Here is a 25,262-nt window from a genome sequence, read left to right on the forward strand (position 1 = left end):
CACAGGTGGCCCGCCTTCCCTCCCACAGCGCTCACTTCTTTTCCTTCTTCTTCTTCTTCTTCTTCTTCTTCTTCTCTCTTCTCTCTCTCCACCAGCCTCCTCTGACTCAGGTAGTCTACACCGGTCCGTTTGTCACGAGCTCATTGTTAATTCATGATGTGACGGTTCCTCGCTCGTTGTCTCACCTTTGTTTCAGGTGTATCCTGAGCTGCAGCCCGCGCAGGGGCAGTTACAGTTATGATGAGGCCAAGTGAACAACCAAAAAGGTGCACAAATGTAACCTGTCCCGTTCAGTGCTGCAGGGTGGCGTCACACTGACACCTAGCGTGCATAGAGGGAATTACAAGCTACCAGGTATTTACCGTTGGTATTTATTATTAACTTTTTAACTAAACAACAATAATAAAATGTGTATCAAAAACTGCTTAAACGGAGATTAAAATGATAAATGTACATATCTATCACTGTGTGTAGTGCTGCTTAAGGGGCCCAGACCCCCAGGTGCCACAAAAGCCCCTGGTTCACTCCATATCATTTAGGTCGCCATAATTTGATTAATCAGAAATGGGTTGGAAATATACACCAGTGAAGTAGAATATTAACTACGCCAGATCATCCACCCTCCCTCTGCCAAAATCTAGTTTTAAGACTCTAACTGTTTTATAGTTTATATTGTCACAATAAAGTTTTGTCTCTGGTTCCATCAAACTGCTTCCACTTTTTCTGTGTTTCAAGCCTCAGGCTGGTAGAATAACTCAAATGGGAGAACTGTCAGGCTGCAACCAACAATTATTTTTATTATCAATACATCTCACAATTATTTACTTTAATAATTGATTGATTGTTTAAACTACAAAATGTCATAAAATAGTGTAATCATTATTTCCTGAAGCCCAAGTAACACATAAAAATCACACAAAGGATTAATCAATCACCAAAAGTTTGTGACAGCCAATTTTCTGTTGATCAATTGATTCAGTTCTAGAGTACTAGTTGGTTTGTAGAGATGTATATGGTGGGGGTTAATATGGACCCAACAACAAATTTCTAACTTGGGGGCCCCTTAGGAGGTTAATCAAGCGAAGGTGTTTAAGCTCTTAATCTTCAATCTCTCCTGATAAAAGAGAGAAAAAGATAAAAACATGACTCTCTAGAGTTTTGAGTGTTTGATGCTGCTTTGTAAATTTGATCAATAACTGTTTCTTTCAAACCTAAAAGTTCATTTTCAAATCTTAGACTTTTTTGATATGACTAAAAAAGCAACAATCAAGGTAAAGTTTGGGGACAAAGCATCTTAGGGTATTATTTACCAAGAGTTTAAACCTGCAGTAACTGCACTTTGGTGCAGCAGACACAAGCTGTGAACAACACTGATATTATGACCTGATAAGCTGATCTGGTAAATTTGAAGCAAACATGGAAGTATCTTCTTTGGCTATAAATGCTCATATTAAAGCTAGTTGCTAACTTTTCATGTCTGTTGTTTCTGGTGCTGGACAGGTGATATACAGTTGGTGTATCCAAGCTTTTTCATGATCCACTTTCAAATTAAAATATTGATTATAGCAGCTTTAAGTTTTTGTTGATAACTTTAAATAGTCAAAGCGAAACTAAACACACCAAAAATGCAAAAATGCAAGTCAAAGTTCTTCTTTAGGTATTTAAATGTTTAACTCTCAAAAACTCTAATCTGCTACATTACGATTGTGTGGGTGTGGTTTGATCAGATTTGATTGACAGTGGAAACATAAACTACCCACCAACTGTGACCAGATTTTTGATCCATATATTGCTAGATTTTGGTTGTTGTATTTAAATATAAGCAAAGGAAAGAACAATCTTTTCCACCATATAGGCTCTTAAATAATTAATTCAGTACAGGCTTAAAAGTCACCATAGATTGATCCTAACTGCAGGTTTACAGAGGACAATGGATGTTACACTTAAACTAAAGATGTCACTGTATATTTTGCTTTAGGTTTTTTCTTTATCAAACACCTTTCAGTTGCTTGTGAAAGACTCACATTACTCAAATTCAGGCAAGCAGACATAATTGCACCTGCAGCTCCTCATCTGTTTTCCCACCTCCTTACTTCTTCCACTCCAGACCCTCGGGCAAGAATATTATATTTTGATTTTCTAGACTAGGTGAGATTCAGGGTGAGGCTGATCTTATATCCCAGTAAATGTCGAGGTTGTGTATGAAAGAGCTCAACACTTAACGAAGGTGCCTGTGAGGAAAACTGGCTCCATCACTCTCCCCTGTTCCTATCCCCAGAGATACACAAACCCAATGAAATAACATGCCCAGAGGGCCAATACATGAGATGTGAGTCATTATTTTGTACAACGAAACAGTAACAACATAGATCAGATCTTTATCTGTGTGCATACACCCTATGGGTCTTCACACTGTTCATGAAAACACAAAGTGTGCAGCAGAGATAAATGAGAACTCTGATGATGGGACACAATGGCAGCTATCTGTCATACCACATATGGCTGCTTCTCTCATTTATACAGAACTTTGAATTCATTATGAATCTACGCATCAATTATAAATGCAGTCATGTTCGGTGGGCAGTGTTGATGTTGAATTCAGCATTTTATCTCATCTCCCTCTTGCCATCCAGCAGGGGATTTGTGCAGCGTAGGGGCTGTGTCTTGAACATTCAGCTCCATTAACCCCATATAGCTCACAAAGGGACACAACAAAAGAACTTCAGCAGAGTGAATGGAGGAAGGAGCGTCACAGCTGCTGGTTACCATGGCAACAGTGGTACCTGAAGAAGGAGTGGCGTGGTTAGTTTATATGTGGTCATACAGACATATATTGTGGTTACATCACAAGATTCAGCACTTGTGTTTCTCTCCCAGTGTGTTGTAGCTAATAATAACAAGAATCCAGGACTGGGAACTGTTTCACTCTGCCTGTTATTCTGCTACAGAGAGATCTGCAGAGACCTGTACACAGCATGCAGAAGGACTTCAGACCAGTCTATTTAAATTCCACTCATGCATTGTTTGGTTTTTTTTTTTTTCTTCTTCTTTCAAACAACATGTATCTAGATGTAAATAAAGTGTGTGTTATTTGAAGAAGCTTACACAGCACAATCTAAGATGGTCATCATAGTAAACATTATACCTCTGTGGATGGAAATCTGCCAGTCCACCACTTTGGTCCAGCCTAAAATTTCCCAACAACTATTATGTCATTGTCATGACATTTTGTAGATATTCATGGTCTCCAGAGGATGAATCCGACTGATTTTGGTGATCCCATGCCTTTTCCTTGAGTGCCACCATGAGGTTGTCATTTGTGGTTAAGATTGAAATGTCTTCACAACTTTTGGACCTATTTTCGTGAAGTCTGGTACAGATAAGCTATCCATGGTGACCAGAGGATGAATCCAAACAAATTTGGTGACATCTAGCGCCGTCATCTGGTCAAAATTTGAATTTGCCCCTTTTGACCAAATACTTGCAAAACTAGTGACATCCTCATGCGCTTGTGTTTAGTGCTAATTAGCAAATGTCATGGTAAACATAAACTCACAGTCTCACAGAGCTGCTCTCATGGCTGTAGATGCTTAGTCTTGTTCAAGCGGTAATTTATTTTGCCTGCAGAAAATGGAGCACCCCAAACATTCATGATTACAGATAAAGACAAACACATGCACAATACTTAATACACCAATTATTTTGTTGTTTCCTTCTGAGAATGTTGTCTTCCACTTCTAATTCATACTGATGCTGTTTAAATTTTAAATTGTTCATTTTCTGTTGGGACCATGCTGTTTGTTCTCATTTGGCGACTGAGATGATTAAAAGGAAATGAAGTTATTATTCTGCAACGTTCTGTAATTATTTAGTCTTGGGACAGTGAGGTAAAATTGAAATGGGAACATTCTTTAATGTCCTGCCTACTTTCCTGCAAAGAAAGAAAACAATCTCCATTGATAATATGTTGGTTTGAGCTGGCTTTGACAGGGGCTCAATAATATGGAGCACCCTCTCCTGCTCATACTAATACTGAATACACAGGCCTACAAGTATACAAAAATATCCAAATAAAATAAATCATGGCTCAGTGTTTTTTTTTTCTTTGTCCATAGTGATGTCTTAATGACAGTACAGTAAAAACAAACAGCGTTACTTCACAATGTTGTTATGTATACAGAAAGGTCCTAGATGCATGACTCAGACAAGGTGAGGATTGATTACAGAAAGGTTTATTGGATTTGGAAAGGCTGGTATAGAGTTGGGTGACTGGGAACGGGGGAGTGGAGTGCGGCCAGTGTGGGTGGGGATGGTAGGGGGAAACGTGGCTGGTGCTGACTAGACACAGCAGAGAATCAGATAGAGTAGCAGGCTGAAGAACTGGCAGGCGAGTAGTGATCCTGAACGTAGGGAAAGCAGTATAGAAGCGCAAAGTCAGCAAAACAACAAGTATTGGCCTGAAACATTGACTACTAAAGTAGTAGTCGCAACAATGATCTGGCGAAGAATGCATGGGAAAGCAGGGGTAGATATGCTGCAGTTGATGAGCTGATTCTGGGGGGGGGGGGGGGCCATGCCAGTACAGTGTGGTATACAGCGGAGTGCCACTAAATAATATGTTCAGATATCGTTTTTTATGTTTCCAGATTCAAGTTTCATGTATGGCATCACCTAATCAACAAGATTCACATATAGTTGATAACTTGCTCCTACTACAGACTCCATATTTTAATTCTTGCTCTGGTAGGTGAGAGATTCACCTTCTGTCCAGCAGAGGGCAGCAAATATTAATGTTAAAATGAATCTGGTGTCCATTCCCTGTTATGATAATGATAAAAAAAAAAAAAAAAAAATGGATTAAAATCTGCATCTGTGGTTAGTAACAAGAAGACGATATAAACGTAGTACAAAGTATTTTATTGTAAATGTTTGAAATACTACAGTACATTTGTGGTTATAGTTTTGACAAAAGGGCTAAAGAAAAAAGTAACAAAAATAAATACATCTGCACTGACAGATATGTGATGAGTTGAGTTTTGGGAACATTTGGGAATGTAAGTTCCATTTTTTACTTTTTTGCTTTTAAGACATTATTTGACGTAGAAATTCTTCTCTGACTGTACAATATAATGTGTCATCTCTGAGTGGTTGCTACAAAAAGTAAAGGTTTCTGGTATTAGGCTTGTCCTCTTACATTACTGTACTGTCATGGAATGGCTGTAATAAAACATTAAAATTCATACTGCATGACCCCTTCTTGATCAAAGGGCCTCTTAAGAGTCCATTTTCATAACAACATCATTCCTGCAGTAACATTTCACTAGTCTGTGAGACAGAAATACATGTATACACAGTATCTATGGCATCTTAAACATGTGCCAATGCAGGAAAATTTCTGGGTATCATAGACCACAGAATGAACAGCAATAGATCAATTAGAAGCTTTAATCACCGTTTTTCCACTAGTCATTACCAGCTGCAATTTTACAGGTATGTAGTTGAGATCCAAATGAAGTCCGAGTTTGAAGATGTGTGTGGTCTGACCCATGAGTACTGAGTACTCATGAAATAATGTAATAGTGACTACTGAGGACTCATCGGTCGATGTCGCAGCTGGTGTGATCCCATCGCAATGTTTTCCATTTGTTTGCCAGAACAGTGGTGGTCACAACTGAAACTTTACACCTCCAGTGCAGTTATACGGAGGCACAGTCACTCAGCATAGATGACGAGAAACAAGCCCGCAAAGATTGTCATGGTAACAGCATTTCAAAAACATCATCACCATTATCATCCACTCATTCACCTCATGCAATGTAGAGCCCCACGTATGTTAGAACTAACAAATATCACAGAAAGCAAATTGTAAAAGACTGTTGAAAAGTGTAAAAATCACTTCCTAGAAATAAAAATACTGCTTGTTCCATTTACATCCCAACATTTGAGTTTCTGTCACTTTAGAGATAGTAGTTCAGACAGTAATTACAAAAAACAACAAAAACAGTGGAATAAAGGAAAACAATGCCATTAGTGTCAGAAGTACAAAGTACACTGTGTGGCCTGGAAAAATAAGTGAGACAGTCCCCCTGTGGTAGATACAGAAAAGTGCCAGAAAGAGTTCATAGCTGATCCTTCATATTGTTTGGTCTGTCCTTGTCTCTTCATTTCAGCAGTGTCCTTCTCTTCTCCAGTCTGTTAAAGCCTGTGTGTGCGTATGTGTGTGTGTGTGTGTGTGTGTGTGTGTGTGTGTGTGTGTGTGTGTGTGTGTTTTGGAGAGTTCTGGCAGACTGGAATGCACAGGAATCTTTGTGTTTTAAGCCAGGGTCCTCTGTCGTGGCTTTATTCTGGGGTAGAGCTGTTAGGGACAATAACGTGGATATGTCAACATGGCAACTGTAGATAAATGCTTCTGCATAAAATAAACGTATTATTACAATTTCATTGACTCATGTCTCACCCCAAGGAGGTTACGAGGAATGTAACCCTCAGTGTCGCCCATACGTGCCCACCACCATTCGATCTCGTCTTCGTCTTCTCTGCGGATGATGGTCATGCAGTCTCCCTCGCGGAATGACAATTCATCAGGATTTTCACCATTGTAGTCCCACAGACCATAGACCACCCCCCTGTTCATGATGCCCATCTTCTCTTGTACACCTGAGGGTAGACCGATTTAGAATAACACATATCAGAGCAAGAACAGTTCAGGTATAGTGTGTTTTTGTCAAGTAAAAAACAGACGCAGGACATAAAAAAAGATGAGAAAGTAAAAGGAAGACAGCGTGTGTAACATATAACAAAAAACAGCTTTCACTGACCATATAGGAACTGAGAGCACTGGGTGTAGCCCTCCTCCATCTCTTCACATTTATCAGCTGCTGTCTGCATGTCGCTGTAAGTCATAGCAAACACTGCAGCGCCAGACTCCACCAGGAACTTGCAAACTTGCACATTGTTGCAGGATGCAGCACAGTGAAGAGGTGTCCTGTGATAGAGGGTGAGTGGGAAAGGAACATAGAGTAAAGAGGAGAAAAGAACAGGAGAAAAGAATTAATTACAAAATATGAAAAAAAACACTATCTACAGTCAGAATGAAGTACACTAGTTTCCGGTTTTGTTGTCAACCTACTAACACTGCAGGGTAATATTCTAACATGACAGACTTCAGTTTAGTCTGAGGGTCAGATCCTAGAATCTATTATCAACCATCTCAGCATTGAACTTACCAGCCATCGCTGTCTGCAGCATTGACATTGACACCAAACTGAACTAGAAACTTGACGATCTCTGTATGTCCGGCGCAGACGGCATTGTGTAGAGCTGTGATGCCTTCATCATTGGGCTGACTGGGATCCTCCACCTGTGATTAGAAATTACAAGACAGACTAAATAAAAGTTTGATTTTAGTTTTAGCAAAAAGTGAAATACAATGACTACTTACTTTAGATATTTTAACCTAAATAGCTATGATACCATGGTAGCTTACTAACACAGCAGAAAAAGCCAAAGAAACCACATTTCTTACTTCATAGATGATTCTCTGGACCAGGTCAAACTCTCCCTCCAGAGAAGAGTCCAGCAGCAGAGCCAGTGGGTTGAACTTCACTCTCATGCTGTGATCGATGCGTTCAGAGCCAGGCTTGCGCAAATTGGTCCTCTTTCCCTAAACGCACAGTCATAATTGTGAATCACACAAATGATCTTAAACAGCCATTACAGCATAAAGAAAGAAAAACTTAGATGTGAGTCTGCTAGAGTCTCATCCTGATGTCTGTCCTGCTGAAGTGGAAGCGTCCACTCTCTGTTGTGCTCAACCTGGACTGAGAGCAGAGGAGGGACTTGTTTTTCCAGCTCTAAGTGCTAATCCAGTTTATCAGCACAAGCGGTAAGACACAAGTTCATTTCTCTAAAACCATTGATTATGCAACCTGATTAGGAACAATTACCCTCAGTGAAGTAAAAAATGCTTTCTTCAGTTCTTAAAAGGGTCTTAAATGGGAACGGGACAGGGGGTAAAATAGGTCATAAAACTGAAATTTCATTGGTTTGCCCTTTTTGGGTACAACACTGCCACCTCACCATAAAGACTCACATTAAGAGCTTAACAGAAAGAAAATATAAACTGGTGTTTATTTTCAACACAGATTGCATCTAAGTTATTGGGGGAAAGTAGGGTGGCTATCCGCTTAGTGTAAGCTGAATAAGGCCCATTTTCCCCCAGAAACAATAGCAGTACTTACTAGGGATCATTAATTATATAACATCAGAGCAGGTTACTGCTGTTGAAAAGCAGAATGTGCATTAACTGTAACTCATGATCTGGCCCCTTGGAACTAACAAACAAACATGTGAGGGGTTTTAAGAACACAGGTAGCATAAAAGCAAACAACTGAGAGCCACATAATAATTGTGATTCAGCAGTTAATGTTGGTGATTCATACCGGTGGCAAAGTGACCTGGCCAGTGACCTCAGGTGCCTTCATGTTAAACGTGTCCTCTCCCAAGCTGTCCTGCTCTGCGCCACTGGGGTATGGGGGTGGTGGGTAGGGAGGGAACTCTTCCAGGAAGCCTTCTGGAGGCGGAGGGGGCAGGTTGGGAATTGTTTCCTCCAAGCCAGCAGGGGGTGGAGGTGGGAAAAGAGCGTCATCTGGCCTTGGGGCTGGGTGGGATGGGGGAGGAGGGGGGATAATGTCTTCGCTCTCTAGGATGCCTGAAGGTGGTTTCATTTGTTCAGCAGGGGCTGGAACAGAGGCACTTGGGATGTGAGATGGGAGCAGTCCGCCCTCCAGAGTCTGTCCTGTCTCCGATGGGTGGTTCTCTGTGCCACTCAGAGGGCTTGGGACATGTGGCCCCACAGATCCCTCTGTTGCCTTCTCTGCTTCACCAGTGTAGGTGGGAGTGGTTGGTGTTGTCACAGTGGTCTCCATAGCTGCCAGTGTGGTCTTCTGATAGAGGAGTTTCTGAATGTTGGGCCCTGCAGGACCTTCTGGTTCAGTGATGGAGCTGCGTTTCTTCAGGGGCCTTGGGGCATTGTAGAGCTTCTTTCTCAGGGCTTCCAGGTCACCCTCACTCTGATGTCTGTAGGGGTTAGAAATGAAAGGAAGCAGCTTGGTGGGGCTGAGGGGCCGGGGGATGCGCTCTGTTTCTGGTTGGGGGCCCTCGGATGAGCTGGGACCCACATTGTTAGATCCATTATGGTCAACCTCAGATTCTGGAGCAGGGGAGCGGCGGTCCATGTAGGGGTTCTCTGGATGAAAGCCTCCACTGGGGATCACTGGTTTACCATACACTATAAACAATGATAGTAAACAAGTGTTAAGACACTTGGCAACAGCTACAGAACAGCTACAGAAATACAATCTTGTGTTACTTGATGTCACATGGGAAGGGTAGGTTATGGAATGTATCGCTTACAAATTAATAACCTAAGTCTGAGGCCTGAGTGGCCCTTTACTCTCATTGCTTATTGTATAAACTACTTGGCCCAGTTTCACTACTCCTCTCCCCGCTGCCTTTCATTTGTCACTTCTTAGTGTAGTGAAATGGATTTGTAAAACTTGCACATCAAATTATGACTGAAAAATTACAAAGCAAAGTAGCATGTATTACAAGAAAATCCTTAGAACAGACTTGGGGCAAGATAAACATTTGTCCCATTTCATTTCCACACTTCCAGTCAGAAGCAGCAGGTACTGTTGCCTGTGATTCTGTTTGTAAAGGGAAGATGTAACAGATGGCTTAGCCTCTCTATCTGCTCCTCTGTTCATTGGCGTGTGAATATTTTCTTGCTGAAGAAAACGGCAGCAGGGCAGATTTACCTTACAATGAATGTATCTTGAGTGACGTAAGATACTACTTTCCATTACCCTTGTTTATATCTCGACTCACGCATTTGGATTTGACATGAAATTGTTTTTTTACTCCAGCATTAGTCTTCAGATTTAAGATTGTTCTGACACAGCATCCTCTCAGATGTAAGGTTAGATTAAGCAGTAAATTTATACACAAAGCACAGACTACCACTATTGAGTCCATTAACCAGAATCATCTGGGTCACCTCAACAACATTGTTCAAACACTAAATTTAAGAAGTTGCAACTGGATATTCTTACCACTGACAAATCCATTGGTGCGGCTCTGGCCCCTGTTGAGAGTGCCCTGCAAGCCAGGCTGGAAGGGCTTGCCTGAGCCAGGTTGCTGTGTGTACATGGAGTATATGGAGCTGGCTGCTAAGGTCTGGGGTTTGCTCAGGCTGGCGTCTTTGGAGGAGGGCAGCTCTGGGGTGAAGGGCCGTACTGTGGCCGCAGGTGGAGTGTCCTGCTTGGAGGGTAGCGGGAGTGTCTGGCTCTGTGAGGGTGTGAGAGGGCTGCGGCTCTGGGCTGCTTGGGGTTGCTGGCTGTGAGGCTTGGCTTTAGGGAAGGTGCCTGTGTTGAGGCCTGGTTTGCCGTAGGGCACAACACCAGGGCCTTTCGGTTTGGTGGGGACAGGAGGAGGTACCTTGACTGGACCCTTGGGAGCAGACTGGAGATAGGAGGAGAGAGAGATAGCAAATTAAATGCCAGGGTATATTCTTGTGGTAATAAACAAATCTAACTAGTGATTAAGCATGTAATGGTTTCTGTTCCCTCTCACCTGAGCGTCCCTGACCAGGTCATCACTGCTCTGGTTTTTGCGGAGGGAAGTTGCGGGAGCCTCTGTTGGCTCAAACATGGAAAATGGACGCACCTTCCTGTCCCTCTTCATTTCCGTCTCATCTATCCACAGACCACACATGGAGGCAATAATCAGTATCATCTCATGTTCAGACAGAGTGTGTTTCTACAAACAAAAGCCTATTTGGAAGTATTTGTTCTGCCATTTCAACAGTAACTGTTTTCATACCAACAGGAAGGGATTGCAGTGCAGTTTCTGTGGAAATTCTGTGTGCATGTGGTGTTTGCATGTGTGTACCTTACCCTGTTCTGTGTTAGAGTTGGAGTGAGAGGTCATTCGTGGCAGTGTTGAAGAGGCACCATGACCGTTGGTGTTAGATTCTGGACCTGAAGAGCTCCAGTCTGCCAGCTTGGATGGCTGAAGGCCTAGGGGACCCGCAGAACAGGAGGGAGTGAAGAAGGGGAAAAAAAGAGGCAGGGAGTATTTAAATGTTAGCATGTATCATAGGATTGTATGTAGAAATAAAGAAACAAAGCACCAATACACATAGTGGAAACTAGCTTCACTATCTATCCAGAAAGACGTACACAGACCTATGTGCTTCAGAGTCACACAGAGCAGAAAATTATGAATTTTTTGAAAAACAACTGTTTGCAATATTTTGCCTCCCTCTCTACTCATCACTTGTTTTTTTGGTTTACTGACTAAGATCCAGCCAGTGGCCATGCATGTCCACTTACATCCACAGTCAGATGAGCCACAAAAGCATGAGGATCTTGTAGCTAGCAAGATCCGCATCACATCAAAGATGGTAAAAACATGATGATTTCCATCACAGTGCTCACAGACTGTAGTTAGACGCTGCCTCTCAAGAGGTGCTGGACAAATACACCAACAAACACACACATTTCTTGAACAAGACCTGATTGGGTTGGTCAGAATCCACACAGAATGTCAGTTCAACTGAAGGTTATGTGTTTGTTCCAACTGACCCATTTAAAGCACCAGAACAAGAACAGGAGAAAGCTCAATAAATGCTTTAACAAACAGCAGCAAAACAAGCAAAAAGGACTAAAGATCCAGCAAAGAAATTATGAAAATATCTAATCAGTGTTATCTTTTTCAGTGAGGATAATTTTCATGAAGAACTAACACATCAAAACAAAGCTGTTGAGGCACGCATGCACACACACACACACACACACACACACACACACACACACACACACACACACACACACACACACACAGGTGTGTACCTTTTCTCTTAGCCCGCAGCTCTTTCAGAGGCTTAAGCAAGAACATGGCTTCTGAGGAAGATGCATTTAAAAGACAAGAAAAACGAAGTAGTCTTAGAGCTCCTGATCTCCCTTCTCTCTAGACATGCTGTTGGCTGGGCCCAATCAGGGGACCCCCCTGAGGGGCCACGCAGAGTCCAGCACAACCCTCAGGAGCCTGCCTGGTACTATGCACAACGTTCCTGCTATAGAGGAGCTGTGAATGGCTGTACACCAAGAGCAGATTCCTCAGCGTCCCCGCCCATCCCTATCTCTCTTCTTTCCATACTGCATATCAACTCAGCATGCAGAAATAATTGTGTGTAACATCATGACAGACTGGGAAAAACCTGTTACTGTTACTTCCTGTATGCAGGATTGCTTTAAATAGGAAAACATGGGCTGATAAGGAGACAAGAGAGGCAACAAGGGAGGGGAATCCCTTCTGCTATTGTTTTGTAATGACTAATTTTGGTGTCGGATCATTCATTTTTAATAACATGAAGCTCACTGCTGGCCCACCATCTACTGGGGGACTGATTTAGGCCAGGAAGAGTGAGTCAGTAATGAAGAGCATGAGAAAGAATTACTGCATACAGGATGGCACAAAGAACATCCTCAAATGGGATATGTTGCTCTGCTCCATCATCGGTTTGCGTGGACTTCCTTCCCCTCCAATACACTGCACACATGCTACTGCAGTGCAACAATAGCCTATTCTGTGTAGTTATTTGGTGTTTACTTTGAAGTACAAAGAAGAGATTTAAAAAAAAAAAATAAAACTTTTAGATCCTGTGTGTTCAAAATAAATGTCAGATAAGCATGACTGTGTTTTTCAGGTTTCAAATCAGGATCAGTAATTCATTCAAATAAACATTCTGGAGTGACCCTCTGAAAGATGCCCAGTATGAAGAGTATAAAGACCACCTGAATGCTCGAAGCTATGTTCATATTTCTTTTCAGTCCGGTTATTACAATAAGCATTCATTTTAACTCCTGCTAATTTGCCTGTGTATAAATAACCCCTTACGCACATTTGAGACCAGCACAGTGTGAAGTGATATGAAGAATGGCACAAAGACACACACCATTGCAATAAAAAAATTGGTTCAAAAACAAGTTCACCCACTACAAAACATATAAAAAATTCAGAAAAGTGGAAAAAAGATTGTGATGTTCAAGCTCAGCAATAGTAGGTCACAACACACAATCCAGGAGGTAACTAGCTACCTTCTGAGCTCAGAGTGACATCGCAACCAGCAGGTGTCCCAGACTCCTCTGCTCCTGCTGGAGGCCATACAGTCAAAAAACAAAACATAGCCAGCTCCATGATGACATACATACAGAAACAGGGAACAGCAGTTGAGGACTCTTCCCTATTGGTTTCCTTAAATATTTGTGATCTGAGAATTTAAGCTTCACTTTTTTTTAACTATTCTGCAGAGTGAGATGTTGCAAACTCAGAAATAGCCACATTTAGCTGACCAAATCATATGTGAAACAATAAAAGGGACAAAGTTATGGCCTGCTGCTGAGCCAGCTCCAGCAGAGATCTGAGTCATGGTCAGGAACCAAAAGGCTTGAGTTAAGAGGTGAAAGGCTTCAGACAGCATGTTGTCTTTGGTTGCTCACCTGCACCGGCCTTGGTCTGTGGGTCGTGGGCTGGCAGGGTGGCAGTGCCGTCAGGGTAGGCTGGTTTTACAAGCAAGTCATGTCTCACTGGGCCCCGGGGCATGGTGGATGACTGGATGTATGGGCCGACTGCTGCCACACGAGACGGACCTGACTGCTGTCCTGCTTGGCCATCAGAGGGCTGCTATACAGCAGAAGGGTGGGAGAGACAAAAAAACAAAGAGGAGGCTGTTAGAGTGGCAAAGGTCAGTGAGAGTAATTTGAATTATCTTGCATTACAGTAGGCAGCAGAGTGAGAGAGAACACATTATTTAGACACATAAATATATAAATAACAGAATGGTAACCAAAACTTTATCTGATGTTTTGGTAATGATACAAAAAAAACAGTTGAGATTGAGATGAGTCACAGAAAGCATGCTAAAATGATTGTTTATACTGAGGAACTAATTAATAACACTGTAAGTCTATAACAGCCCTATAACAAAAATCATACGATGGATAAAAAATGGTGAGATAACTTTAATATTCTTAGATCCTTGTCACTAGAGAGGGAAAAGTATAAACATTGGCCGCGGGTGGCACCACAACAGTGTTTCTTCATTTTTCTGACCTGTGGGTGGTGCTAGTAGAGCGGTCATTACAGAGAGACATGAGGGTTTTTGAGGTGTAGTGTCATGAAGTGACGTCTGAGACAACTGGAGACTTAGACACACTCGAGGGGCTTGATGACAAGCCAGGGAATCAAAGTAATTAAGATTCATTCTGAGGACATTGAATGTCTATGAATGCAATAAGCTGGCAATCAACCCAACAGTAACTGGGATATTTTACTCTTGGCCAAAAAGTTGTAATGACAGTTTTTACGTTTTTTTTTTAGCAATCATTCTGTTTAGTTATTACTGAACAGCTACATTATATAATAAACAGTTACTGAGTAAAGAGTTCAATCGTGCAGCTTAATTTGAAGCTTAATTATACAAAACCTTGACGTTAGCAGACAGTAACTTCATAAGACGCAACATCTTACAGAAGAAATTGAATGCCTTTATGCTTTCCAAACCCCACAGACTCATTAACTTTCACTTCAAACTTGGGTTAATACTGAAATTAGCCTTAATATTTTCCTGGTCTGGTCAAAATATAGCTCAACCCCTGGACAAAAACTTGCAGATGATGTCATTATAACAAGCTGTCCATTCAAAACAAGATGAACATGGTGCTCATTGTGGCCTTCAAAAGTCTGAAGCAAAAAAACAAAAACAATAACTGATGGAATCTGGAGTCGAAGTCGAGAGATTAAAATCAGACAGAAAAGAGAGACATATGTTCAGCTCCAATACTAGTTTAATTACCTGAAGATGAGTGTCTTTTGAAGCCCTCTCTTTACCAGGATAGCCATTCTTGAGAAAACAAAAGCACAAACATGCAACAGCAGTTCAAAATACCAAATAATCCCCTTTTTCCAACCTAATATTAGCCTTTTCTAAGTGTTTCCTTGACTATGTGACCAAGGCGATGCAGGATGACTGGGCTGGCAGCTCTCAGACTACCTCTCTTCAGTCAGTGTGGTTATACGTGCTTGCTGGGTGATGTCAGCCAGACACTTGCTGTTTGGTTGGAGGAGAGAGCAGCTTGGTTGGAGTGCGTCTTTGTGCTGGTGTGAAAAAGGCCCACTCATTATGATTCCAGGCAGGGTGTGGGTAAATCACCTCCTCACTAGGGCCTATTCAGGCCTTCATCTCTAAAACACACGCATGTACACATGCAAACACAAACACGCATCCATCTGTCTTTGTTCTGTTTCTTATTTATTATACGTGTCTAGAGGACATCAAAAGAGAAGTTGGATTAGAGTGCAAGTTGCTCATTTAACTAAAAGACTTTGACCAGAGATTGAGACGGGTATATTAAATCTCCATCATAACATTTATTATTTATGTTCTAACTTAAAGGCCACTTTAGATCTTGTACAATTCATTTGCTTAGTGCATATTGCATGCTGTATAAGAAAGCCATTTTTTGTATCTACAGCACAGAAAAAAAAATATGAATAAAAATCAAATAATAAAAAACAATAATTAGGGTTAACTGGTTGAATGTTAATTTGGTTGAAAGAAAGAAAGTTAATGTTGAAGGCCAATGAAACACCCCAATTATGTCTAAGAAATCGACCTGATAGGGAAAACAATTAGAGAACTATGTAGAGGAGTCAAATAACTCATAATCTCAGGAGGTGAAAACATAAAATCATCCATCATCCAATCAGGATGATTATTTTTTCTTTTTGGCCACCCCTCACATCCTTGCTCTCCCTACACAAGCATTCAACTTCAGGCAGTGAACGTGTTAATTTTTCTTCCTCACAGTCTGCTTCATAGACGCGTCTGTTGACTCTTATTTACAGTCCCATGGCAACTGTGTTCAAAACAACTCCTGCAAAGGGCAGAGAGGAGAAGAGGAGCAGGGAGACACCAGGCAGAGAGCTTAGAGCCAAACCCTTAACACCCATTAGGGCTAGAACGAAAACTGTATTATTCAGCCTGCTGATTTGTAGTATGTTTTGATTCCTGTCATTTATTTTATCCTAAAATGTGTTTTGAAAAGCCAGAGTTTTTAGCAAGATAGTTGTTTACCTTTAGTAAACTGGTTATTCGCCCTTTCCTGTTTCTGTCAAGAGAGCAGCCAGAAAAGATAGCATCTGCCCTGACATTCCTGCCTGTCTACGATGTCAGCCTGCACTCATTACTCCTCTCTCATTCTCTGGATTTGTTTGTGCCAAATGGGACTGAAAACACAGCTGAGTGAAGAAGTGGGAGTGTAAAATCAGATGCAACTCTGTGACATGATCAAAATAATGATCAATCCCCACCAGCTATCTCAGACAAGAGAGATCAAAGAATGGAAAAAGACAGATAAGAGCTGACTCCTTCAAATAAGGAGGTCACTAGATTTTCCCACACAGAGGATAGCAAGTTTGAGGAGCCTTACGTTGGCATGGGTGAGATCTGAATGCTGAGGCATCTGAGGCTTCCAGGGGTAAAGACAGATACAAACAGCCTTTAACATGAGGCCACTAGGGGGAGCTCTGATCAAAACCATTCCCCTCAATTATTAGCGTATATAAATATCACTGTCCTGAAAAATTGTGAGAATGTCACACTAACAATTAAAGATATGTCAACACCTTTCACAGAATATAAACTATATGTAAGGGTGTTCTATATCAGTTTATGTGAATGTTTTTATGTTGCTGTAGTTTGATAATACTTACGGGCAAGTTCTCTTTTTGTTGCAGTGCTGCCTTCTTCTTCCACAGCCGATCTCGGAGCTCATTGATTCGTTTGTCCATGGCAGCCACCTCAAGGTTGCGCTTGTTCAGGCTCTCCCTCTGTTGCTGCAACTTAGAGTTCTGGTCCTGGTTGAGCTTGTTCCTCAGCTGACCACCAAGAAGGAACAAGACATGAGGATGAAGAGAACAGATCAACATGTATGCTCATTTAAAACAAATAAGGTCTTTGGAATATTTTGCTATTGAATTTAATTTTATAAATTTTTTTTCTGCATACCTGTAGCTCTTTGTAGAGGCGGTCTAATTCAGCCACAGAGCTCTGATTGTCATGGAAGTTGTCCATCTTGCCATTTTTTAGCAACTCTAGCTGTCGGCTGAGCTCCTCAACCTTGGATGCAGCCATCACTAGTTCTCTCTGCTTCTGCTGGAACAGGTTGTTCATCTGCTCTATCTCCTCCACTGGAGAAGGAGTGGGATGAAGAGGAGGGGGAAGTGGAGAAAAGGGTCAACAGGTAGAGAGAGTGAGTGAAGATGATGATGGAGGCAAGGGGGTGAGAAGAAAAGGTGCAAGGAGAAACAAAGAATAACATGAGGTCAAGAAGTCAAAAACAGACATTGTGTCATAGTTAAAATAAAATCTTCCATGCCTCCAGTCATACAATATTCTGAGCTGGCATCCATTCATGAATTCAACAGCTTACCCAGCTTGCCATTGCTCAGGCGTTTCTGCTCCACCTGGCCCTTGAGGGCCCGAACCTTCTTGAGCCGAGTTTCTTGGTTCTCGATGTTCTCTCGGAGGCGCTGCAGCTTCTCCTGCTCAGAGGCCTGCTGCTGCTGACGCTGCTCCTGCTGCTTCAAGTAGCGCAGCCGCTGCTCCTGCAGACAAAATAGAGGAGAGAGGCAGCACAGAGCAAAGGTCAGAAACATGATTAAACAAACACTTCCATGTTACTTTCATTTATGAGTAATCCATGGCTGAGTATACTTTCCTCAGCAGCTACTGTCCAAGTGTCCTCAGGCAACATACTGAACTGCATAGGTGTGTAGGGACTTGCAGAACTGTTGGTTGTTTTAAAAATAAGATTTCTTCCTGTTTTTGTTTCTATAAGCAGGAATGCATTTTAAAAATGCCTGGTTAAATATGGGTTAAGAAAACAGAACGTGGAGCTAAACAGCGTTAAACTTTCAAATGCATTCATCACTCGTTAGCTATGGCGCAGTGTGCTATAAACCTGACAGACCTCTCCCAAACAGGTTACCAAGATAACCACAACATAACCTCTATTTGGAAGTGCTGATGGTAATGACTGTTTGTTTACTTGACTGCTTCAGGTTACATTGCCTAGCTTTCTATATTATCCCCAGGCATACACAGTCCTTGGATCTGAATGCTAAAGTGGCTCAGAGGCACAGGTTGCAGCCTGAAGCAAAGAAAAGACACAAAGTGAAGTTTTTTTTTGCTATCTTAATACAGTACATGTGCCTGGATCAGCAGAAAGGAAACATTTCAAGATGCCTTTTCTATGACCAGAAATGCCCAGGAGGAAAAATCAACCAATTATTTCATCATATAAACACCCTTTTTTTCCGTCAAATGTCTTTCTTGCTGTCACTAAGTCCTGAGCAAACTGAGAAACAAGTCCCAAGCAAGAGAAAATAGTTCTTCAAATACCAGATGAGTCCGGCGCAGTGAGATTTCAAGGCAGGCAGCTCTCTCAGGCGTCTCGAATTATAAACACTTTACCTGCAGCCATCTACAACTCATCTCACCTGTCTATCACAACCTCCTAATCCCCTCTATTTTAGCACCTTCATTCCTGTAAGTGCACTAGACTTGTTTTAGTACCTCTGTTTTGTTTACCATCTCCTCACTTTCTCTCAATAACCTTCTCCTTAATCTTGCTCTTCTCCTTTGGCTTTTACTTTCATCTCCACCACTTAATCCCTTCAGCCCCTGTATCCACCCATCTCTCTACCAGTCCCTGTCTCCGCTTTCATCTTGCACTTCTTCTTATGCACCTTGGAAGCGAGGAGCTGTTGTTGAGCTTCTATCTGTTGCTGCTGTCTGGCAGCCATCTCTTGCAGCTCGGCCAGTGTCATGTCCATCCGGGGTGTCACCACCTAGACAGGGATGAATACAGGGACAAAGTGAGTCATTACATGTACACACAAATGCTTTTTCTTATTTTGTTATGCTGCGGGAAGTCTATTGACTTTTAATTCCAGGTCAAGACTGCAAGTGAAGTCCTGAAGTCAGAAAAGCATAAACAGCTCCGAACTGTCAAACAAGACCAATGTTACCCTTTTTGTGATTCCAAGAATTGTAGAGCAAAAGAAAAAATATTGTTTTTAACTAAAGGAGACATTCTCAACTTAAAATCATCTTAACAGTTTTGTGCTTGTTATGATACACTGATTAATTTCTTATTACCATTTACACACTGCAGGGTGTTTCTGAATTTAATTAATTAGTACTCCTTGGCAAATGATCAAGTTGGCTTGTCGTGAAGTATAAAGAAACTTAGCAGGACTTGTTCATACTTAAATATACAACCTGCAGGGGGGTAACTAAGTACACATGACAATGTCTTGATGACTATGTATCAAAGCATCTTCTATCTGCAATGATCCATGGAAGCTATAACTCTAATTCGAATGTTATTCCAATGAGGTGTGGTAAAAAGCACTTGTAAATAATAACACAAAGGTTTTTTCTATTAACATTTAAAAACGAAACAAATAATCGAGTAATTGAGATCAAAGATATAAATAACTCTTCTTTCATCAATGCTAAACTGTCAGGTATTTCCTGAAATTATACCTTCTTATCCTCTTTTGCTGAGCAACAAACATGTTTTTTTTTCTTAAAAAATGAATGCTGCTGAAGGTATTTCAAATTATCTAAAAAGTAAATATAGAAACGTACCCCATTCTCCATCCTTCTGTCTGGGGGACCCTTCACTCCATTTCTCTTCGGCTCAGAGCCTCTTGAGCCTCCTGAGTAACCAACACAATAAGACTCTGTCAGTAGTCACAAACTAGTCTCAGTTTAGCACTACCTAAGAAACAGCAAACTGAGCAAACTACTGGCCTTTACAGACAGCTGTGAAAAATGATTGGAACTTCTTGTTTTTTCTCTGCTTATGTCTCTGACAAACAATGTACAGCTTTCTGTGGAGTGCAGCTGAGGGTGTAGCTCTTAGCTCCTCTGGAAAACAACTGGGATCAGTGCTCTTTGTGACTTGCAATAATCTCAGGATTTAACCTAATACATAACCGTCTGTGGGTGGGTCCCACAACTGTGTGTATGTGCTTGTCTGTGTACATGAATGCACTTATATCCAACCATGCTACTGGCATTTGACAGCTGAGGGGGAGGGTGGTCTGGGAATCCAGATCCCATCCTTAAAGCCTTGGCCTGTGACCAAAGCCCTTTAGCTTGCATAATAGTTTTAGATGACCCTTGACATACTGTATGCATGTTAAACACATTCACTGGTGAAGTGTTAGTGTGAACATAAGATCATGCTAAGGTACAATAGGTGACATTAAGTTTGAGATTGCTTTGCTAGCTCAGTTCACCAGAGAATAACTTTTGTCCTCTGACCTGGAGAGACAGAACATGGCTGCACAGCATCAGGGAAGTTTCATTGACTGCATACTACGGGTACGACTGAGTACAGTGGTATTACCATGAATAATATGAACAACACAGAAACAGGTGACCTAGTTTACCCATCATTAGTAAAAATACAGTAACAGCAATAGGTAATACAGAACCATGTTGCAAAGACTGAGTAGAGCTACAGTAAGCTAACAGTGTGGGAAAACAAGAGCAGGCTAAGATAACAGGAAGGGAAAACAGCCATCTAATCCCTGGGCCGGACTCAAGCTGTGAGGGGTAAAAGGGCTTAGTTACGCAACTGGGGGCTGAGAGGATAGCACAAGACCAAAATACTAGAGTTTTCTGTGTTCCTAAGAAAACTGAAAAGTAACAGGCTTATGACGATGTGACTGGGACACCCTGCTTCCAGCTTGGCCTTCAACAGTACAGCTAAATAAGGCTTGTTCAAGGATTTTAGGCCTGCCAATATAAAACCTTTCCTGGATAAAGGCAGTCTTAAGAGTACCATTTCCAAAGCTCTGTAGCGTCGAGAGGGGAATAGTCTGGTTCATTCTCAGGTTCAAAATAGTTGTTAAAGTAAATTTCCTTTCATGAATACTAAACTCCAGAGTACACGTGTGCATTGTTTAGACGCTGAAGGAATCTCTGGAGTTTATTACGTTGGTGTCAAATGTCTTTTCTCTGTGGACTGACATCACCCAAACTGTGACTCTTAAGTGAGTGAAGTGACCATAGAGAATAAAGCTCCTGATTCATTATATGCTGGATGAGTGGTTGGGTTGTGTGTTGGAGGTGGACACCTACCCGATTCCCTGCTAGGGGCTCGGTTGTGACGCAGAAAGAAGCGAACCTCTGCCCTGTGCTGTCCCCATCGTTGGAGCACATCCAGCATCCTCTCTCCCTCACCTACAGCTCGCTCTGCAGATGGAATACATAAAAAACATCAGCGCTCAGGTGTAAGGTAAAAATACAGCCATAAAGTTAATATTGACAAAAACTAATTATATTAAGCACCACAAGGTTAAAACATGTGACAGTACCAATGTAGGTCAAGTTTGTGTGAGGTTTGCTTTGTGAATCCTGTCCAACCACTAGCCTGACACTACTGACCTACATTGAAAGGATTCATATGCATCTAGTTGATCTTTCTGAGTAACAACCTCAGGGAAAACAACTGTAATGTGTTGTCAATTACTCTGGCTGGTACCAAAGGGCTCATCATCCATTCCTCAGAAATTTTCTTCAACCTGTTTACAACCATTTCATTACACAAATGGACTGACATATTACTGCCAAGTAGAGGTCATTGAAACTGTTCTCTTGTAATGGCATTACTGCAAAACAAATCAGTTAGTATTATAACATACAGATTATTAATAGCTTTACATCTAAATTTGATGCAAAATGTCACTGCTGTGTTTTCAAGGAGAGTCAGCAGGAGCCTGCAGTGAGAAATGGCTGTATATGAAATTTTTTTTCTTTTCAGCAGTTAGCAGTCTCTTCTTAGACTACTTGTGGAAGTACTCAAACACAATAATTGGCACTTTATTCACTCTTATGGCAGCATCACCATGGAAACAGATACTAAGCCTGGCTCCTTGAGTTGTGATTCTGAATACTTCCTGACTCTTAGGCCCTGTTCAGACCTGACATTAACATGCGTCTTCGGTGATCCGATCACAAGTGGACAGCTCTAAGCACATCAATTCACATCTGGCATTAAAATGCGTCTCCAGTAAGCACTTGTGATCAGATCTCACTTCCCCGCTCTATATGCAAATAAACACATATGCTTTGTTGGTCTGTTGTCAATGTGTTTGTGAGAGAGAGAAAGACAGTAAGAGTGAGTTGGGCAAGAGGGGCTGAGCGAATCATTTTACTGCGCACAGCTCTAAAATGAAATAAGGTTTTAGCTTTTTGAGATATATTGAGTAACATAGTATTATTCTTGGTTCATTATAGACTAATTAGACTGTGGCAGAGGACATCACTTGAGTAGGCGGTCTTTCAATGTGGCCCAGGATGGATTTGCATTCACACTGCTACCACCTCCAAATGTGGTCTGAGTGATCGAATCTCAAATGCATCCTCATTACATCTTGCGTGCATTCACATCTGTACTAAAAGCTGTCCACTTGTTATCAGATCACTGACGGATGTTAATACCAGGTCTGAACAGGGCCTTAGAGATGGGGAAAATGGGGAAGGCCTGTAATCTCATCCTCCTCTCCCACCTGAGAGATGTAGGAGATGTCTTGGTGCCTGTGTTTGTTACAGGGATTATGGGCTCTGCTTCGTTTGAATCGCAGACACAAAGAGATAAGCCCTTCAAAAAGAAATCACAGAGCAGTTGACCACACAGCTAATCTCCATATATAGTCTACTTCAGAAAAGCAATTTGCCTCTAATTAAAGGAAGAAGACAAACAAGTGTCTCCATACCAACTCCTGTCCCTTAGGATACAGCCATACTCCACAAACAAAAACAGAGTGTTACTGAAATCTAATATTCTGCTGGCGCTGTCACTCACCAGATCCACGCCACATCTCAGACAGGTGGCAGTCTGTCTCCCCCGGCTCCTTGCACAACTCCACCACGTCCCGGCACAGGGTCTCCGGGGTAACGGGAACCTCAGTAAAATGCTGGTCATTGTTACTGAGGTATACTGTCAGGAACATCTGGGGACAACAGGAGGGAGAAAGAGAAAGAGAGCAGAGGCGAGAGCCGGGCTGATTATATAGGCAAGTAGAGAAGAATCCTGACCTCAGGAGAAGCAGAGTGAACATTTAATTCATACAACATAATTCTCTGTAATTGGTGTTTTATTTTCCTATGATTCAGTAGGTGTGTGAGTGATGTGTGCTTCACTGATCCATGCAGTATCCATTTCCCAACCCTCATTCCTCTGTGTCAAGAGAGAAATCAGAGGCCAGCTCCCACAATTCCATTTCACCCTACGCCATTTAACTGCTAACTAGTGCTGTCACCACTGTGTGAGATCTCTCTACACACACACACACACACACACACACAAGGAGCAGACCACCGAGGACTCCAGAGAGGCTGGATTTGTATGTCAGTGTGTGACTGACAGATGGTAGAGACTATCAGGACTATCTAAAAAGAAATGCACTATCTCAATGAAGCTGTCACTGATAGAAGTGGAATGTGAAAGCCTTCAGCTATGGTAGCAAAAAAATAAACACATTGAAACTTCAGCATGCATCCCAAATGCAAGCATTCCTATTATATCCCATACTCTGATAGCTACTCTATTGCTTACAAACACTTTAAAGGGATTCTAAAATCCCTATCTATAAACAATATTAATCTTTATTGTTATAATACACATTGGGAGACCAATTTAATAAAAGTAAAATAAAAGTAAGATGTGTCAAACAGTCAATTCAAAAATTATAATCTGGGAGTGACATGTCATATTCTGCCCGTGACACTCTAAAACCTGTACAAACACTGAGAGTAAATATCAAAGTGAACTAGAATTACCACCATGTGGTTGTATGTCTCCGCCAACCAGCCAAATTGCAGGAAATATGGTCACAACCTCCTCTTCCTGAGTTACAGCATTTTATAATGGCCAGAAGAGTTATTGCAGAACATTATGATATGAAGCTGACCTTTGACTATTTGGATTCAAAATTTTGTTGTTATCCTATTAGACATTTGTGTTATATTGTGTCGTAATTTATGTTTGAATTTGTGAGTGTTTTGTGAGGTAACAGTGACCTTGATCTTTGACCATCAAATTCTAATCAATTCATTCTTGAGTCCAAGTACTTTTACAGCTGGAATATGCTCCAATGTGTAACTTGAACTTGCGTTAGGTGTGACAGCTTTGATAAGGCCATAATAAAACCAATATTTTAACACAGGTGCCCTGGGGCATGGCACGACTTGAAGTTATTGAACCATTTTGTTTCAGCCCCAGGTTATGGCACAGTGTGATGTCTTCAAAGTGACTTAAATGGTGGCACAATAGATAAGCAACAGCCCAAGACCTACAATGACCTGGAAAGTGTATAATTGTCAGAATGGTATTGTTGCTTGTGTCCTAAACCTCCAGGTTATACAGTCAGGTTTTTCTATTCTCAGCACGCTGCTGTGAACGGACGTGCCTACAGGGGCCATGGTGGGAACATCAGGTCAGCAGGGTCACAGGCACAAAGAGATTGGGGGGTGAGTATACAGAGCAGCTGCAGCCATAGTGCAGAAACAAAGGTATTTGGGTTGCTTTTGAACTATGGGGTGCACTGAGCAAAAGTACAACAGCCTTAAGATAAGTGGCTTTATCCTCCCTTTTCTTCTTCAAATGAGCCTTACTGAGTGACTGGGCAGGTGACATGTTTCCTCTGAAAATCTCCTTAGCAACATATACAAACAGAGGAGGATTGTTTTTTCACAGTGATGAGGTGAAGGTGGAAGTGAGGGGTAGTGGTCTGACTCAGAGGACCTGACTCAACTGGTTTGTTCCATAGGGATGTAAATAAAAGATCCCCATCAATAGAGCGAATAAGCAGTGAGTCATTCTCGTCACTAATCTACAGTACAGAAAGCTGTAAACAGACATTGCTCGTTTTATTCACTGGCCATGGAAGACCTAACAGCTCTGTGGAGGAAGACCACCCCAGAGAACAAAGCTTGTCCTTTCCTGTCTGCTAATCAGAATAGTTTTAGTATTTGTGGTTCAGAACTCAACTGGAATCAGTTAACATAATAAATGACACTGTCAGAGCTGGTAATTAAAAGAAAACCTCAACTGGCA

The 25,262-nt window shown here is 41.6% G+C and overlaps 1 protein-coding gene and 1 long non-coding RNA gene across 7 annotated transcripts in view; one reads left to right on the forward strand and one right to left on the reverse strand.

Moving 5' to 3' along the window:
- Positions 1-8: 8 nt before the first annotated feature.
- LOC147819150 (uncharacterized) lies at positions 9-707 on the forward strand. The gene is made up of 2 exons (XR_015437216.1): positions 9-110; positions 197-707. It is a non-coding gene; the product is annotated as an uncharacterized LOC147819150 (long non-coding RNA).
- Positions 708-4,900: 4,193 nt separating this feature from the next.
- The window catches only part of tp53bp2a (tumor protein p53 binding protein, 2a), a 28,927-nt gene continuing 8,565 nt past the window's right edge, over positions 4,901-25,262 (reverse strand). The window contains exons 3-21 of one of the 6 annotated variants that reach the window (XM_023405747.2): positions 23,010-23,157; positions 21,284-21,397; positions 19,781-19,851; positions 18,874-18,975; positions 17,556-17,730; positions 17,132-17,313; positions 16,837-17,001; positions 16,554-16,592; positions 14,918-14,965; positions 13,563-13,743; positions 10,956-11,078; positions 10,633-10,754; positions 10,113-10,521; positions 8,442-9,289; positions 7,526-7,663; positions 7,227-7,360; positions 6,819-6,985; positions 6,458-6,657; positions 4,901-6,355 (exon numbers count right to left, since the gene is read on the reverse strand). In XM_023405747.2, the coding sequence (XP_023261515.1) occupies positions 6,314-6,355; positions 6,458-6,657; positions 6,819-6,985; positions 7,227-7,360; positions 7,526-7,663; positions 8,442-9,289; positions 10,113-10,521; positions 10,633-10,754; positions 10,956-11,078; positions 13,563-13,743; positions 14,918-14,965; positions 16,554-16,592; positions 16,837-17,001; positions 17,132-17,313; positions 17,556-17,730; positions 18,874-18,975; positions 19,781-19,851; positions 21,284-21,397; positions 23,010-23,157 (3,408 nt within the window). In that variant the 3' untranslated portion in view covers positions 4,901-6,313. Of the gene's footprint in view, positions 6,356-6,457; positions 6,658-6,818; positions 6,986-7,226; positions 7,361-7,525; positions 7,664-8,441; positions 9,290-10,112; positions 10,522-10,632; positions 10,755-10,955; positions 11,079-13,562; positions 13,747-14,917; positions 14,966-16,553; positions 16,593-16,836; positions 17,002-17,131; positions 17,314-17,555; positions 17,731-18,873; positions 18,976-19,780; positions 19,852-21,283; positions 21,398-23,009; positions 23,158-25,262 lie in introns of all 6 variants that reach the window. The other 5 variants (XM_023405746.2, XM_023405749.2, XM_023405748.2 and 2 more) reach the window with 5 other exon arrangements.

Source organism: Seriola lalandi, unplaced genomic scaffold (assembly GCF_002814215.2).
Source record: "Seriola lalandi dorsalis isolate HSWRI2012SDOR001 ecotype SW California unplaced genomic scaffold, Sedor1 jcf7180002054285, whole genome shotgun sequence".
In the NCBI taxonomy this organism is placed as follows: domain Eukaryota; kingdom Metazoa; phylum Chordata; class Actinopteri; order Carangiformes; family Carangidae; genus Seriola; species Seriola lalandi.